This window comes from Planococcus citri, chromosome 4, assembly GCF_950023065.1.
Source record: "Planococcus citri chromosome 4, ihPlaCitr1.1, whole genome shotgun sequence".
Taxonomy (NCBI): domain Eukaryota; kingdom Metazoa; phylum Arthropoda; class Insecta; order Hemiptera; family Pseudococcidae; genus Planococcus; species Planococcus citri.
The window spans coordinates 35,172,052-35,189,337 of record NC_088680.1 but is presented as its reverse complement, the minus strand read 5'-3'; the positions used below and the strand labels follow the sequence as shown (position 1 = coordinate 35,189,337).

Sequence of the window (17,286 nt, the reverse complement as noted above, 5' to 3'; positions counted from 1 at the left end):
GTAGTTAAAGGTTAAAAAATGGTGTTACACGCGTAAAAATTTGGGACTTTTTTTACTTGATAAATCCAGGTGGTGCTACACATGAGAGGATTCTAGGCTGCCACCGCCGGAAATTGTTCAAAAAAATTGAAAAATTGATTACCTACGAAAATAGGCAAATTTGTGATCTGTCACGAGAAAACCAACTTAGTGTCCAAAAAATCGATATTTTTTTTATGGTGGATATTGGTAGTACTCAGGGTGCTGAATCTGCCTGCGGTGCTAAAAACGTTCGCGAACGATTCTTTTGACCCTAAATTTAAGGTCAAAAAAATTGAGCAACTACAAAAAAAATGAAAAAAAATTTTTTTTTTGATTTTCTCGAAATGTATGTCCGGGGGAGTCAACATACAAATTTTTGTGGATATCGGCTCACATTTGTAGGATTTAGGCCGTTTTTTTGAAATTTGAATGAGGTTCACTCTGGAAAAATCAACTCTTTTCACCTTGAACAAATTTGTTAAGAAACGTGATAAATTTAATAATAATAACTTATTCTTCATTAATAATTCATACTCGGGTAGTTTTTGTAACATTTTTGGCAAAAAATTCAAAAAAATCGAAAAAATCGATTTTGGGAAATTTCGATTATTGGACTTGGCAACCTTGAATGTGATGATTCTGAAAAAAAAAATATCGGGTTATGTTGGCACTCATGGGGGCCAAAAGTGGTGCAAGTTTCTCGGACCTACAAATTTCTGATCGCCTGATACATAGACTCAAAACTTCAAATGCCCTTCCTGTAAAATTTACGTTTTGGACACTAGGTTGGTTTTCTCGTGACAGATCACATTTTATGATTTTAACAAAATTAGGAGAAATTGTATAAACGTTTAAAAAAAAAGTTTAAAAATTGACTGAATTCAAAAAATTTGTCAAATGTGTGGATGTAGGAAAATTTATATAAGAATTCAAAGTTTTAAAAATCCCAAGTAAGTGTGTAAAAATTGACTTCTGATTTCAAGAAACATAATATATGTACCTAATGTTTCATTTCTTGAATAAGTACATAAATTTTAGAAAACGTCTGCCCTCGCTTCGCTCAGTTCGCTCGCCAGGTTTGCTTTCCTTCTTCCAGGTTAAAATTTCTTTTAAAAAAACAACTTTCTTTCAGATTCAAAAAAAATATTGAACACAAAGTTAGTCAGCATCAAAAAATATCTTATTTGACTTCTTGAACTACGGATCTTCAAAATCTTTTGATCTCGCTTCACTGAGGACTGTTCAATTTATTGTTTCAAAATTAAAATTTCCAAAAAAAATTCACCATTTAAATTCTACAATTTTCAAGTCACAAAATATAGGCTAACTCTACTCCATAAAAACTAAAAAGCACAGAAAACACTGTTTTCTTCTTCTCGAAATAGAAATTTTCAAAAGCTTTTGCTCTCGTCTCACTCGGGCTTGTTTACTTTTCTATTTTAAAATTACAATTTCTAAAAAATGTATCTATCCTAAAATTTTGAAGCTAAAAAATACAAATTATCTCCTCACCTAAAAAATATCGTTTTGAAAGTAAAAAAAAAAGACAGGCTGAACTTCTCACAAAAAATTCAATTTTTTCTCTCACTTCGCTCGGGTCATTTCGATTCTCTTTTCCAAAAGTAAACAACAAAAATTTTTAATATTTTACTTTGTCCTCAAGCTTATAAAAAAAAAAAAAAAAAATAGAAAAAATACCAGTGAAATTTTAGTGACAAGAGTTGGCATTATTAGCGATTTGCTCTTCCCCTCTGAGAGACTACTTCGGTTTGTCCCTACTAACAAAGTAAGTGGTACTAATACTAAAAAACAGGCGATCTCAAATTACTTACATAAAACATAATCCTTTTACTTATCAATTTAGGTATTAAGTAAACTAAATTTTTTACATTTTAGGATAGTACCACATTGATTTCCATTTCAAGTATTACCTCACATGAAATACGTTCTTTTCAAAACATAACTTAAATTGTGTTCCCTCCGTCCACCGTTGGACTTTCCCCACCTTTCAAATCAACCCCACTTATAAATTATTAAAAATTTTAAAAAAGTTATATTCAATATCATCATAAAACTTATGGAAAAACAACGCAAAACTTATTGAAATGTACAGTGACGTTTTAAATACATTATCAGAAAAAAAAACACTATGATTAAATTAATCTTTTACAAATAAACGTGAATGAATAATGCAATCAGAGGTACGATAACGACAGGAGCATAAGGAATTCCAGAAAGTGAAATTAACCCGTACAATAATCCAAGTGCAAACAACTGAATGAAAATATTCAATACGAAGAATCTGAAAAGAATTTCGAATTAGAATTATATTGATCAACATCGATAAACAAAAATATCGTCACACTTACAAGTTATCTTTAATTTTGGCAGATCCCAGAGTAGTTATTTTTTCATTATTTAAGTATAATCTAACACCCAAAGCAAGACTGTGGAAATACTGTTCCCAATTCAGAGGACTCATATCTAAGTAAAACAGTTTTTTGTCTTCTTCACTCATCGATGATTGTAGTTGTAAGGCTTTCGGATTATGGAATTTCCATTCGTTGAAAATGAATGGTTCTAGTTGATCCAAAGATCTGTTTACTTTCGTATGAAGACGAACTAATCTGTACACAAAAAGGAATATAGATCAGTAACGCGATTCACTGAAAATATACACATCGAATGTGCAATAATTACATCGGTTTTCCGCCAAATATTTTCGTAACGAAATCCAATATGAAAGCCGGCAACATGTGGAAAATCCACGCAGAAATTCTGTATCTTTGTAAGCTAGGTAAAAACTTCAAATTCGGGTACCAGACGGCGCTTTTCAACGGATACTGATGTAGATAAAAGTGTACTTTGTCGTTGACCATGTTCCATCTGAAAGGTTTATATGTTCCGCTGGTGACATGATGGACAGGAGTCTTGCTGCCTTTAGCCCTGCGTAATGTAATTTTTGTATTAAAATTTCCGATGTGAAAGAATCAAAGTGAGTTAAAATTTCATACCAGTTGATCGAAGCGCTCCATAACGAAACAATCATAAAATTGACAACAATATCGACGGGTATGTAATCGTAAATAAGATCAACGTTGATGGGAAGTCGACGAATGACGCCTTTCGCAGCTCCCATGAGGAATCCTTGCGGACCATTTTTCGAAGCTGTCCAACCTGGTACCGGTTCTTTCCACGAACCTAAGACTATTTAAATAAAATTAGTAATGCAGACGACGGTCGGTAAATAACGGTGTTTACTTTCACATACTCATGCTCGGTCGTATTATAGCTGTTGGGAATGCTACGTTCGCCTTGTCGACTTCGTGTTCGGCTAAACTCTTCGTGAACGTGTATGAATTCGGATGACTTTTAATGATTCTGAAAATATGGACGATTATTAATACTCCACGACGTTAAATTAACCACGTTAAAAAAGACTATCGAAGATTACTTTTTTGTAATAACGTCAAGTGCAGCCATATCTAGAGATTTAACGAGATCTAAAACTTTTTCGGTATCTTCGGGAGGTTCGTACAGAACTTCGTCGACTTCTTTTTTATCAGAATTTACGTACGCGCTGGAAACATGTAAGAATCCCTACGAAACACATGCATATTTTTAGAAATTATTTCAACGGTGAAAATTTCGATGAACAGTTCAATTTCTTACTTTACAGTTTTTCAATTGACCGCACAGTTCGAGGATTCTTTTGGTTCCGAGCAAATTAATATTCACATTAGTGGGTAAATCGGTATCGAAATCCAAAGTAGCGGCGCAATGATAAACCATGTTTACGTTTTCGATAACGTTAGCTTTGTCTCCCTCACTGAGGCCCAAATTCTCTTCACCGACATCTCCGGCGACGACGACGACGTTATCGAATAAATGCTCGTCTCTTTCCTCTTTCAGTTTGGTGAACACCTTGAAAAAACGAAGGGTTCGATATATTGATATTTTCCATGATTCATGAACTTACGAAGTATTTTTATTTACCGCATGACGTTTCAAATCTTCCCATCTGGCAGATGCGTCTTTCTTATACTTGGATCTGATCAACAAATACAGCGTCATCGATGGAAAACATCTTAGAAGCTTTTCAATTAGAGCTAATCCAACGAATCCGGTAGCTCCGGTGATGAAAGCTTTGTTCTCTTTTTTGTTATAAAAACCGGTGATTTGATCAGGCATACCTGTACACAACAATAATACACTTCAGAGTTCGGTACGAAAAAATTGACTAATTTTTTAGAAATAAAATAAATCACAAAAACTCATAAACAAACGCAATACGCAAACGCGAATTTATTACAGATGAGGACACTTGTTGACATTATTACTCACCGTATTCGATATAACGGGGATCACAATACAGAAAATAATATCTCACTTCTTACACGAGTCACTGAGCACCGGTATCGTTGCTTGTACACTGCACAGATGTTAAAAAATTACAAAACAATTAGTACTTTTGATAAAATCATAACCAAAAATCAAGAAACTAAGTATAATCCGTACATTAAACATGGACAACGAATGCAATTACGTGTACGCAATAAAAATCCCAGTAGGTAAGAGAAACCGGAGAAATTACAAGACGAGTTTTCTCGATTTTGCTATTTTCGTAGTCGTGTTACGAGTCACTGGTACGAATAAACCGAGAGAGGAATAAAATCATAATAACCACTTCCAGCTGGCCATCGAGCCTGCGAACTGTTGAATGGTTGGAGACGTTCGTATTCTGAAACAAGGCCGAGCAAAGAATATTGAATTGAATGCATCTTTGTAGGAAGAAATTATCTCGCTGCGAACAAATTAGCATATTTTAATGGGGAAAAAAAGGAAGCTTCGAATTTGGAGTGGTCAAGTGTACCCACATATAAGCTATAGGAAAGCTTATTGTCTGCAAGTTGGAGTAAGTTTATTATCGAGTGAAGGTTGCGTAGATGTAGAATTAAGACTGGATTACTTTCAAATTATCCTAGGATTATTTAATTACACCGAATCAAGGTTGTAAACGAAATTAGACACTTTTTGCGTGCACACTAGCTTATTTTTTTTAAGACAAATATTCATCGTGTAGTGTTATGAACTCGGATAAATACCTCCGTATTGTGGTATTCTAGATGCTGGTTATTCGCGTAGACTTGACCACCTTGTGATATCTTGAAATAAATCCACTTGTACCTGAACATATAAAATAAATATTCGTAATAGTCTTGTCTGAGGTACTACTATGCGCTTTGTCTTCAATTTTTCAGCAATTTAGAGATATTTTTGCAGAATAAATACTTACTTTTCAAAAACAAAACAACAATCTGGTCTGGTTTAGTAATTTAATTAAAATATCCAAAATTTTGAAATGAACTGAAAATTCAAAAAATCAAAATAAACAAACCTAATGTTGCCAGCCTTGTCTTGAAAAAATTTGAAGTTTTTTTTCAAAAGATTTGAAGTTGGTGAAAAAATATTGATTATTGATTCAAAATTTTCTCACAGGGGCATCAGACAGTCAATTTGGCAAGGTATGGTAGAGGTAAGTAAGTTGGGTATATCCTTCTTCAAACTTTTTTTTTCTTTATTTATTCCAATTTATTTTTTATTAATCTTTTCAAAAACATTTCTAGATATATGTGTTGAAAAAATCAAAATGAGTCGCTTTACATAAAGTAAAGTACCTACCTAAAACATGGACAAATGTTTTGAAAAATTGCACATTTTTTAAATAAAATATACCTACCTACTCGCACATACTGCAATGTATCAAGAAATCAGAACGTATTTTTCCAAATTTTCAAGATGAAACGATAAAATCCTAAAAAGTCTGAAGTTTTTAATGATTTCGAAACTTAAAAAGCTCTTCAATTGATTTGAGCATTTGTTTTTGTTTACATTTTTTCAGGTGTCAAATTGAAAAGAAGACAATGGATAAAGCCACGAAGCTGTCTGGCAATTTCGTGTTTTTTTTTTTTTGTAAATGTCTACTGTGTCTTGTGTCACAATTAGGTAGGTGAATGAACTATACTGGAGGCATCCTTAAGATCAGCTTTTACAGTTTTACGTCTTGAAAAGTACCGACTAAATACATGTATTTAAATGAATTTTAATTTTCAACATTGAAAAGCACTTTGAAGGTAGTGTGTCGTTCAATTCTGCCAATTTCAAAGCTACCTACTCAAGTAATTAATTTCAGTACTTTCAAGCAGCATTTTCAAAACATCAAAATTTTTGTGGTGAGTATTACATATTTTTAAATTATTAGAACGACAATTCTTTTACTAAACTCCGTAAACTTTTTTCATTTTTTTGTGAATGTTTTGAAAAAAAAAAAACAAAAACAAACAAACCAACAAAACGAAAGTTCTAAGTGTGAAGCTTGAGACTAAAGAGTAGGTACATACGTACATACCTACTTTGAATCCACACCATCGCACCAATAGGCTCAGATTTCATTTCCCTTCCTTTTAATACAAAATAAACTCGAGACCTGAAAAAATTGAAATCGAAATTTTTCAATGATGATTCATTATTTGACAAACTCCTTTCTCTTCTCCTCAGATTGTCAGGAGAATACAGTCCAACTTACACGTGCGTGCTCAGGGGGGGGGGGGGGGTAAGTAAGAAGAGAGGCGAGACGAAGCATTTCATTGCAAAAAACCAATCTAGTTGTAGAAAATTAGATTTTCCATCATTTTTTTGTGGGAGAAGTTTCTTTTTTCAAGATTCGTGATTCTAAAGATGAGTAAATTCATCTTCACTTATCTACCCTACAAGGAAAGTACGAAATTTTCAAACCTGTCGAAGAGAAACCGAATAAGGGCCTCAAAATACAACACAAGCAACAATTTTAGGAACTGAAATTAATTTTTAGATTTTTAACAAATTCTTCAAAATTCAAAGTTTGGCTCATTTCTTATGAGAAAAATTCGAACTTTGCTCAAATCAACATAAAAGGTTGAGGTTTGGTTCGTCCTATTTTTGACTTCCCCCGAGTCAATAGGCGATGGTTTCGAACCTTTTAAAGTCTCCAGTGGATTTTCAGATTTTCCAGTTTTTGATAAAAAAAAAAAAAAAAAGGGAAAACGTTGTAAAAAAAGGAGAAAATGAAATTTCAAGACCTGTAAATTCAAATTCGCCTTCTTTAAGGCCCTTCGGATCAACCGAGGCGCATAGGCATGTATTTTAAAAATCTTTTTATACCTGTTCAAATTTTTTAAAAATTTTCGACGATTTAAAAAAAAATGAAAATTCATTGTTAGCGAACGTGTAAACAAAAAAAAAGCTAAAAGTTGGTTATTTAGTTGTACTAACCCATTACTTACCCCTACTTTCGCCCTTTCTTTCGAGTCGGCTAGTGATGGTTTCAAACAATTTTGAAGCCTCCAGCAAATTTTATTTTTTAAATTTTTTTTTCAAAAATTCTTACTGGAGAAAACGTTGGATTTGAAACAACACAAAAATATTTAGAAATCGATCAAAAGGACCACAAATATGGTAAATCCGAGTTCATAGGTTCTCTATAAACTAAAGTTCTTTTTTTTTTGAAAACTGGAGAAAACGAAAACCTTCTAAGGGCTCCAGGAAGAATTGATTCATCACTAATCGACTCCGGAGGTCAAAAATAGGGTACAAACCAAATTTTAACCTTATTGCGTGAATTTGATCCAATTATGATTTATGAGCCAAATTTGAATTTTCAAAAATTTGCCAAAAATCGAAAAATCAACCTCAGAGCATGAAATTGTTGCTGGTGATGTATTATTTTTAGGTAAATTGAAATTGATTGATTTGAGGTCCTCTGGTCCTCTAGCTGTTGATTTCCCTTTGTCCGGTTCAAGATGACATTTTGTCCCAGTTGTGATACATATTTTTTTTGGGGGGGGGGGGGGGTGGTGTTTGTAATTACAAGATTATTACACCCGGAAAAGGGGAGGGGGTTTAGATTTGGTTTGTGAGGTTGGTGTTTTTTATTATAAGGAGATGAATTTTTGTATTTCAGAGGGTTCGTCAGGGATAATTAGGTGGATTTTTTGTTATCTGTAGTGAAAGTTGGTTTTGTTTCAGTTGAGGACAGTTGAAAAGTATATTATTATGTTGAATGGATGTAAAGGTTCGTTACTGCAAAATTGGCAAATTTTCCTTGTTAGGGTTCGAGTATACCTGTAGGTACCTACTTACTTGAGTTTTTGGTTTTTTTTTGTTTTTTTTCAAAAATGTTTGGTTTGTTGAAATAGCATTTTACTTTGTAATTCCGAATTGATTTTTTTAAATTTTTGAAATCGATTGAAAATAGTCACTTTTGTATCACTTTTCAGCAGAAATGGTAAATTTTGATAGAAAAAAATCTGAAAATGTTTTCTTCAGGTACCTACTAAAGTCAATCGCCTGAATCTATTTCGATCATTTTTAAGTACATATGTATATATCTGAAGCCTCCAACCAAAGCTGATTCCTCTTAAGCTTATTATACATTTCCCTAGAAATAGTTGTACTTACTCAACTCGGGCAGCTGAATTTTAATATCGTAAAAAATTCGATCTTATGTATCGATTAACTCTACCCTCCGAAGTCTCCCCCTCTCCAAATCAATTTTAATATTTTCAAGCCGATCTGAAGCCTACAGCATCACATAAATTCACATTTCCCAGCACATTCGAATCTCTCCAGAATGATGTTGTACCTACTTATTTCGGCTTTCGCTTTCATTGCCCCTGGAAGCTCTCGATTAGCCTGGAAATGGTAGAAAATCGATTCAGAAGATCGATTCTGTAAGATACCTGAATAGAAAAAAATTTGGGCATTTGGAAAATATTTGCTCAATAGAAAATTGCTCGTACAAATTTCTCCAAGTAGCTGGGTCATTCATATAGCCTACATTAGGTTCCATCAATTCCGTCATATTCGAAATCAATAAAAAAAATTCATATTTCACTTTATCAGTCGCTTTTTGCTTCTTATGACACTGATGACAGTGTTGTTTTATTACGTTTTTGTGGAGAATTTACAGTCTTACATATTTCAATAGGTACCTCATTCATGTGACCGAAGCATCACGAAAATTTTCCACTCAGCTGGAAATAGGTAATCACTCTTAATTTCTCTTTCCCATGCAATCATTTATATTTCAGTAACATGTGTCCAGATAACGCGGCAATAAATGCAATCAAATCAATAAATAATCTTTCTGTAGCGAGAAGTGCCATTTCACTATACTCACACGTGATGCGAGCACGTTTAACACGCAAACAATTCATTAATTCGTAGGTTATTGTCGTTCAATTTTTAAAACAGATACCATGACACAGCACAATACATCGGCTAATTACCGCTTAGATTTTATTAATTGCCAATATGCCCTTCAGGTAATCCAGTCAACTGCCTACTGGATAAATCGATTGAAGAAATTGCATTCGCTGTGCCTTACGCAGCATCAGCGAGTAATCAATCACACAAATCCATTTCCGTAGTCAATGTCATTAAACTCAAATCCAAGCTTAATATTGAAATATAATATGAACCTAACTATACCTATACGTACGCGTGTCTTATAAGAAGCTTAAGCTCATAACCTATTTTAAAACCTTAACAGGAAGAAACTGGAAGTAGTATGTGAACCACACACTATCAGCTGACAGCTTGGGAGAAATATTTGTAACGTTTTCATAAACATAAATTCGTCGTCGCATTTAAATGTTTATTTTCTTGGGTTAGTCCGCTTACGTAACACACGTTTCTAAACATAGGCATCGAATCAGTTCGGATTTGGGATGTCTTTCAAATAAAAACTAGTCAAGTTACATTACATTGCTATATTGATGATTCTTCCCACTGTAAGCCCGGAACTAGCGCCACATTCTGCTTCTTTAACTCTTCACCGACACGTTTCAAAAAAAAAAAATCATCGATGCCAGAAAATTGACACTGATATGCTCGCAATATGTTGCATTCGAGTGTTATACAGCTACGTCATAAACTGCACGAGCTCACGTACCGAATGCATTCTCCAACCTAACTAAATCGATCGTAAAAAAAATACATTTATATGCAGATGTTCGTCCATGACCGGAAATAAAAAAGAGAAAATTTAAAAACTAAACGCAACATTCGTAAAAATATTATATTGGCACATTGGTAACCAGTTTAAAAATAAATAATGAAAAGCCGAAAAGAATGGAAAAATACAAATGAAAATGAAATCGTTTTTTAATGATAATATCTATAGACTTATTAAGTTTGTTACATTCGACTTGAGAGATTGTACGTATTAGGTAATTAGAAGTACATATGGGTTTCCTAAAATACTCGTATTTTTTTCTTTTTTTTATAAAAAGAACTTCTAGATTAGTCATCTCATTCTACTTGTATTTTTTATGGTACAGCCCAACGTGTGTAATATGGAATGATGATTTTACAATTAGGAACTTTTTTTTTTTAAATCGAAATCTAATCGTTAGTTAAATTTTTTCGTCTGATATGCATTTTTATTCCCCAGTATGGTAACCAATAATAACGGTAGGTAATTTTTTCAACATCCGACTCGTATTTCATCTTTTGTAAATACTCGAGTATTCATTTATACAAAAAAAAACAGTAGACACAAAACCAACGTAAATGTGTAATGTAGCTCTTCCACGACAACTTAAAAAGGAAAAAAAAAGTAAAATAAAATGAGAGATAAAATTCAACCCCAGTAAATTTCATTGTATTAAGCGTACTCAGTTCCTCTCGAAATCAATTTTCAAAATATTTATACACGTAAAAAGAAAGATAAAATTACAAGATAAAAAATTATTTACACATTCGGCGATAAAAGAGAATTTTTACAGATGGGAAAAAAAACGTTAACAATACTGTGATCACGATTATAGAGAAATGAAAATCAAAATAAAAATAGAAAACTTACATGAAAAAAAAAAGTTAATATTTATAGAAAAAAAAATACTAGCCGGCGAAGCATTTTTCATAGATGACGTAATTCTTTTGAAAAGAATCGTATTTATTATAGGACTATAATGTACGAAAATATGAACACAACAAGGCTCGCTTTTTCATTTGCGATAACACTCCTTTTAGATTATTTTTTATTAAAAAATGAAAATATACGTTACGTTTTCCATTGATATGAATGGGTTTTACTTGCAGAATGTTCTCTCTTTTATATTTTTGTAAATGTCATTGGAAGACCCGAATGCAATAATAATGGTTTTAAAAAATATTATACGTATAGGTAGGTATCAATTAATGATGGAAGGTAGGTTAATACCCCTGTTAAGAGCGAATATATAGGTAAAATATAACGGTTGTATTATTGGTAATGTTTTTGACTCGGTTTTTAAAACAAATGAACATATTTATGATATGTTTGTTGGTTCATCTTGACGATAGTCCGATTTCAATTTGACGAATTCTTTGGCTACTTCGTCGTTTGTTCTTTGAGATAATATCCTTAAGATGGTCCATCCAGTCTCATCCATCTGTATTCGTCTAACTAGCGGATACCAACCAGCGCACGAACCCTGCGAAAATAACGAAGACGAAACCGACATCAGAAGAAATTTTTTTTCCACTCGAGTCGTTAATCTGGCAGTTTAATTGTAATACCTGCGCGATGAAATTTCTCAACGGTAACACGGTCAAGCCGACTAAACGATCGTCACGAGCGAAACAATAATCCTTGACGCAAAAATGTAATTCGAAGTATTCCAGCTGTTCCTCATTGCCGATAATGCTACGACAAAAAAAAACAACAGCAATTAGTTACGAAACATTGATCTCGCTGCGTGGTTAATTCCCACATATCTTTCCAGCAAGTACCTACGTACGAGTAAATGAGCAGGTAAATAACTTACAAGTGAAAAGTTTCGTTGAAATTGGGCGACCAATTGTTAGATTTAGATTTGGTGGCTTGTTTACGTTTTTTATCAGCTAAATGAGGACCGATCAAGTGAACCTCGACGAAAGGTCGGAACATACCGGTTGTTGTCCATTTCAAATCACAAGCAGCGACGACTGAAATCGATTTAAGACGAATTAATATAGGTGAACAAATATACGATAGGTTTAAGTTCGAGGTCAATGAATGATCCATCTGGAGTAGGTAGTTTACCTTTAACAGTGACTTTATGTTCGCCTGTACCAGGATGAGTGAATAAGTCTGCTTGTATGGATACCTCTCCCAGGGTGCTTTCATCCTTTCGAGGTGGTGGAGTAACTGAACAAATTGACAAACACATTAATATAGCAATTAGTCCATAAACATTTCATATATTGTACGTACATACATAAGTAGGTATCAATGTTGTAGGTACACGAGAGAGTAAGTATAAACTTCAATTTTAATTTAGGTCCTACCTCTGTTCGATTGAGTATGTACGAAAGTTTTTATCAACGTGTCCGTTGTTTGAGTGTAAAGTGAAAGCGCATAACGTAACGATTGCAATTCAGGACTCTTATCTAAGAAAGTCTTCTTCAGACCGTTTCCACCAGCGTGGAAGTATGTTTTGATTGTATCCAAGGCGGCGTCTACAACCGCGCATTGTCTCGGTGTCAAGTTCTTCTCCACTTCCTGTAAGCATACACGCCGACGATGAGTAATTAAATGACCAGATATAATGCTGAGTCAGTGAATACATAAGTGGATTACAATATTAATAAATATCTACTAATGTAGGTACAGTAGCTACATTGTACAATGTAAGTACAACGTAAGTGAAATTTGCTAATCGCTTTGCTTCATTTGGAAAGTTAACAGAGTTGTAATTTTTTTTTTTTTTTTGAAACTCATTTCGCTCTATTTTTGAAAGCTTTGTAGACACGACTTTTTTGAGGTATCTGGGCCAATTTTTGACTACTTTTCCGGCCTTCTTTCTGGCAAGGAAAACGGAGATTTTTCAAGAAGCAGATAATTTTTTTAATTAGATAGGGAAAAATCAGAGGTTTGAAAATACATTCTCAAGGAAAATTTGAACCCAAGACTTCCATCCTTCCGAAATTAAAAAATTCTTAGACCTAATTAAAATACTTGATCTTACCAACTCGATTTAAATCTCATACGATGTACGATGGGTGTAATAATCAAGTAATTACAAACACCCAAAAAAAAAAAAAAAAATTTTTTGTAATTTTTTTTTTTCAATTTTTGGAGTGTTCTGAAAATTGTTATCTAGTTATGTCTCATAAAAAGTCCGAAATTTGTTATCAATTTGAAAAAGAAAATTCAAAATTTGTTTTGAAAGCCGTACCTATTTGTCAAATCGAATCGATTGGTGATGGTTCCAAAATGATAACAGGTCATTAGAAATTTTTAAAATTTGTCGATTTTCAAAAATATTTTCAAAAGGCACCGTATATAAATGAAATTCGGGGACTAAGAATTCAGATCAACGATTTTCATGACGTCTTTTCATTGATATTTTGACCTAATTTTTTAAAATCCATTTTGACATTTCAGAGTGACACCTATTTTGGAATTTTTCCGCATTTGGGAAATTAAATAAAAATCCGTTAAAAGCTACTGACTTTAAACAAAACTATCATCAAATTGATAGAAGGGGAGAGGAGTTGTCAACAAATTTTCATTTTCTTTTTTTTACCCACGTAGGACATAATTACGAGACCAGAACTACAGAAATTTCATTAAAATTCTTTCTAGATTCGCTCGAGAGTCAAAAATGCCACCAATTCGATGGGTCAAGGGACGGGAGGGGAGGAGAGGAGAGGATTTTAAAACAGGGAGCTAACCCAATTTCAGCTTTTTACAAAAATTAGCTCTGATTTTGATATTTCTGTTGATAGCTCAAATTTGAGTTTTCAAAACTCAAAATCGCAAAAATAAAAACAACTTGAAATTTTGCACAGGAACAAGACCCTAAAACTATAAAATTGAAGGTCGAAAAAATGCTGAAAAAAATCTTCAAAACAATGCAATTTAAAAATTTTTAATTTCAATTTTTTTGTTTTTGCTGAAAAACGAAAAGGAAATGTTCTAGATTTCTGTTTGGAAATTTAAAAAGTTTGTATTTTCCCAAGTTTATGTTCATTTCAAGAATGTATGGTACCTAGCTACCTACTTACTCATTTGGAAACACATTAAAAAAATAATGCACCATAAATCAAATTCAATTTTTCGAATTTTTGAAAATTTATACAGAATTAAAAAAATTAAAGGTCATGAAGTCAATCAAGAGACAGGTACCTACTGCTTGTGTCAAAAAATCAATTTCGAATGATACCTCCCCCCCCCCTACACCTTTTGACAAAATCATCAATTAACGAGTGGATGCTTAAAAATATAAGTATGTATGTACAAGTATACCTATCATAATTTCGCAACAAAAAAAAAAACAAGATGAATAAAAAAATAGGGCACTTTAAAATTGAATTATTTCTGTAGCTTCTTGAGGAGGTTTTAATATCACACTTACACAACATGAAAAAAAAACTTGAGAAATTGACTGTGAGGAGGAAAGAAAAAATGTTAATTTTAAAGATAGTCATAATTTTTTTTGTCGGGGATTGATTTGAAAAATATTTTTTTTTGCTCATTTTATAAGTACTAATACTAACAAAGAATTTTGATACCTTCGAAACTTCACATCTCCAACTTCCTTTAAATAAATGACCACGAATAGTCGCTGGGGAGTGAAGTAATTTTATTTCAAAAATTGTGGATCACAGAACACCTACTCACAAGGGAACCTCAAGAGGTGTCACACTCCGATTTGAACGGGACTGCGATTTTTGAAAAGAGCATAGTCTAAAACCCCCAAAACCAAATCTTCAACTGCCCAAGTTCATTTTTCGATTTTTGGCGAATTTTTGAAAATTCAAAATTGACTGTTTTTGGGGATTTATGCTTTTTTAAAAAAAAGTACGTACTTGATCAATAAAAATGGTCAAAATAAGTCCCAAAACTAATATTAATTACCCAAATCCAAATTTCACCATTTCCAGCCATTCTAGATGAGGCTCCAGCGCAATTTTTCAATTTCTCCAGAATTTTGAACTTGCTCCAGAAGACGTGAATATGAAGTTAGGAAGCTAAAAATCGGGTTGTATATTACACTCGACCTGTTTAACGAGTTTATCCACATTTGAGCCGATTTTGAGAGTGACACCTCAAGAGTGGTTTTTTGAGGTGTCACTCTCGTTCCAAATAAACGGCTGGAAATGGTAGAATTTGCGCTCCGGGGGTTAGTTCTTGAAGAAATACAGCGATTCGCACAAATGTCGAAAATTTCCTCACAAAAATGGTTATCTTTTGATTTTTTGGATTTTTCAATTTTGAAAAAAGCTGGTCAAAAAACCACTCTTGAGGTGTCACTCTCAAAATCGGCTCAAATGTAGAGAAACTCGTTAAACAGGTCGAGTATATTACAAAACTCGATTTTTAGCTGCCCAACTGCATATTCACGCCTTCTGGAGCAAATTTAAAGTTCTGGAGAAATTGTAAAATCGCGCTGGAGGCTCCAGAATGGCTGGAAATTGTGAAATTTGGATTTGGGGGGTTAGTTTTGCACAAAATACAGCGATTCGCACAAATTTCAAAAATTTCCTCATAAACGGTTATCTTTTGATTTTTTGGATTTTAATTTTGAAAAAAAACTGGTCAAAAAACCACTCTTGAGGTGTCACTCTCAAAATCGGCTCAAATGTAGATAAACTCGTTAAACAGGTCGATTATATTACAAAACTCGATTTTAAGCTGCCCAACTGCATATTCACGCCTTCTGGAGCAAATTCAAAATTCTGGAGAAATTGAAAAATCGCGCTGGAGGCTCCAGAATGGCTGGAAATGGTGAAATTCGGATTTGGGTAATTATTATTAGTTTTGGGACTTATTTTGACCATTTTTATTGATCAAGTACGTACTTTTAAAAAAAAAAGCATAAATCGCCAAAACAGTCAATTTTGAATTATTTTCAAAAATTCGCCAAAAATCGAAAAATGAACTTGGGCAGCTGAAAATTTGGTTTTGAGGGTTTTAGACTATTCTCTTTCCAAAAATCGCAGTCCCGTTCAAATCGGAGTGTGACACCTCAAGAGGTTCCCTTGTCAGTTCACCACCTTCGCAAAAACAAGGTTTGAAATGCCGATAGGGAAGGGCGACAGAAAAATTGCTCTGTCTCGCCTGTCTCTCATACAAATTGCACAAGAAGAACAAAACGATTTGGACTCATTTGTTTGTTTGTTTTTCAAGTAAATAGAGATTTAATTGAAAATTTGATACGAAATAACCAACCCATCTCTTCCCTCTCTTCAATGAAAAAAAAATCGAAATTGGGTACACCCAAAAAATAACACTTTTTTGAATCTCATTCATTTTTTTCAACAAGTTTCGCTTTTTTATTTGACTGTTGCAAACTATTATACTTGAATCTTGGCCCTGAATTACAAAATCATCGGTTCTGCGATTTCCTTTCGTATTAAACGAAGCGGAATCTCGATTATCCAACTCAAATGGGAAAAAAGAAAATCAAATTTTTACACGAGTCCTTCCAAACTATTTTGGCAGCATTTTTTTTTTCTTCATCAAAAATAATTTTAAATTTTGTACCTAACTATGAGTTTTTTTCATTGCTAAAATATGTATCATACATATTTATGCGTTCAAAAAAAAAATATGCACGTGTCTTGGAACCAGTTCAGAGATCTTCAACTATACATAGTTGCGTTCCCGACCAATATTCATCAAAATGTTGTAACAGGTAGCAAAAAAAGGCTTTGAATAAAAATTGTGGAATTTTAAAAACTAATTATTCTGTATCTACTGCTTGAGAAATTCTTGAGCCAAAGCCATTCCTTAAAATGTCTTACGTCATTTCAGCAGATTTGTAAAAAAAAAATTGCGTTCTTTTATGACTTGAAAAAATATTTTTTTCAATCAAAACATGAAAATTCACACTTTAAATCTCTAGAAAAATGCTGAACTTTGACTCTACAACTTCTTACAATTTTTCAACCGGTTTAGTAGCCCTAATTGGAATTTCCATTATTTAAAATTTTTGTAGGTAGTAAATATTAACTAGTCAGCAATGTAAAGAATAAAAATATTCAATTTCCTAAGTAATTATGCTCAACAACTATTTCAATTCCAAAAAGAATGTTTAAAATGCTTAGTGATAATTTTTGTCATTAACTACTCAACGAGTTATATTTATTTTTAATAAAGTAATTAGGTAAAATGAACTTATTCGTCGTAAACACGAAAAAATGGGGGGGGGGGAGATAAAACATCGATTGACAGAAGACTTCATCCATTTCACT

At 33.0% G+C, this 17,286-nt stretch overlaps 2 protein-coding genes across 5 annotated transcripts in view; both read right to left on the bottom strand.

Moving 5' to 3' along the window:
• Window positions 1–2,051: 2,051 nt before the first annotated feature.
• On the bottom strand, window positions 2,052–4,729 carry LOC135842353 (putative fatty acyl-CoA reductase CG8306). The gene is made up of 10 exons (XM_065359772.1): window positions 4,540–4,729; window positions 4,366–4,453; window positions 4,018–4,214; window positions 3,694–3,945; window positions 3,476–3,621; window positions 3,293–3,402; window positions 3,036–3,228; window positions 2,722–2,967; window positions 2,391–2,648; window positions 2,052–2,323 (listed from the first exon to the last, which is right to left on the bottom strand). The coding sequence occupies exons 3-10, from the start codon at window positions 4,210–4,212 to the stop codon at window positions 2,188–2,190; spliced, it is 1,536 nt and encodes a 511-aa protein (XP_065215844.1). The 5' UTR covers window positions 4,213–4,214; window positions 4,366–4,453; window positions 4,540–4,729; the 3' UTR covers window positions 2,052–2,187.
• A 5,395-nt stretch (window positions 4,730–10,124) lies between these two features.
• Window positions 10,125–17,286, bottom strand: part of unc-13 — a 110,030-nt gene continuing 102,868 nt past the window's right edge. For all 4 annotated transcript variants that reach the window (XM_065364265.1, XM_065364266.1, XM_065364263.1 and 1 more), the window contains 5 exons: window positions 12,373–12,586; window positions 12,128–12,232; window positions 11,871–12,030; window positions 11,623–11,749; window positions 10,125–11,537 (listed from right to left, as the gene is read on the bottom strand). In XM_065364265.1, coding sequence (XP_065220337.1) covers window positions 11,373–11,537; window positions 11,623–11,749; window positions 11,871–12,030; window positions 12,128–12,232; window positions 12,373–12,586 — 771 coding nt within the window. In that variant the 3' untranslated portion in view covers window positions 10,125–11,372. The remainder of the gene's footprint in view (window positions 11,538–11,622; window positions 11,750–11,870; window positions 12,031–12,127; window positions 12,233–12,372; window positions 12,587–17,286) is intronic.

Bases quoted from the DNA above. Each gene is read 5' to 3' on its own strand.
- LOC135842353 (XM_065359772.1), bottom strand. From the start codon at position 4,212: ATGCCTGATCAAATCACCGGTTTTTATAACAAAAAAGAGAACAAAGCT. The intron at 3,622-3,693 runs GTAAGAAATTGA...TGTGTTTCGTAG, and splicing joins GTCAATTGAAAAACTGTAAA to GGATTCTTACATGTTTCCAG. The intron at 2,968-3,035 runs GTATGAAATTTT...TACATTACGCAG, and splicing joins TGGAGCGCTTCGATCAACTG to GGCTAAAGGCAGCAAGACTC.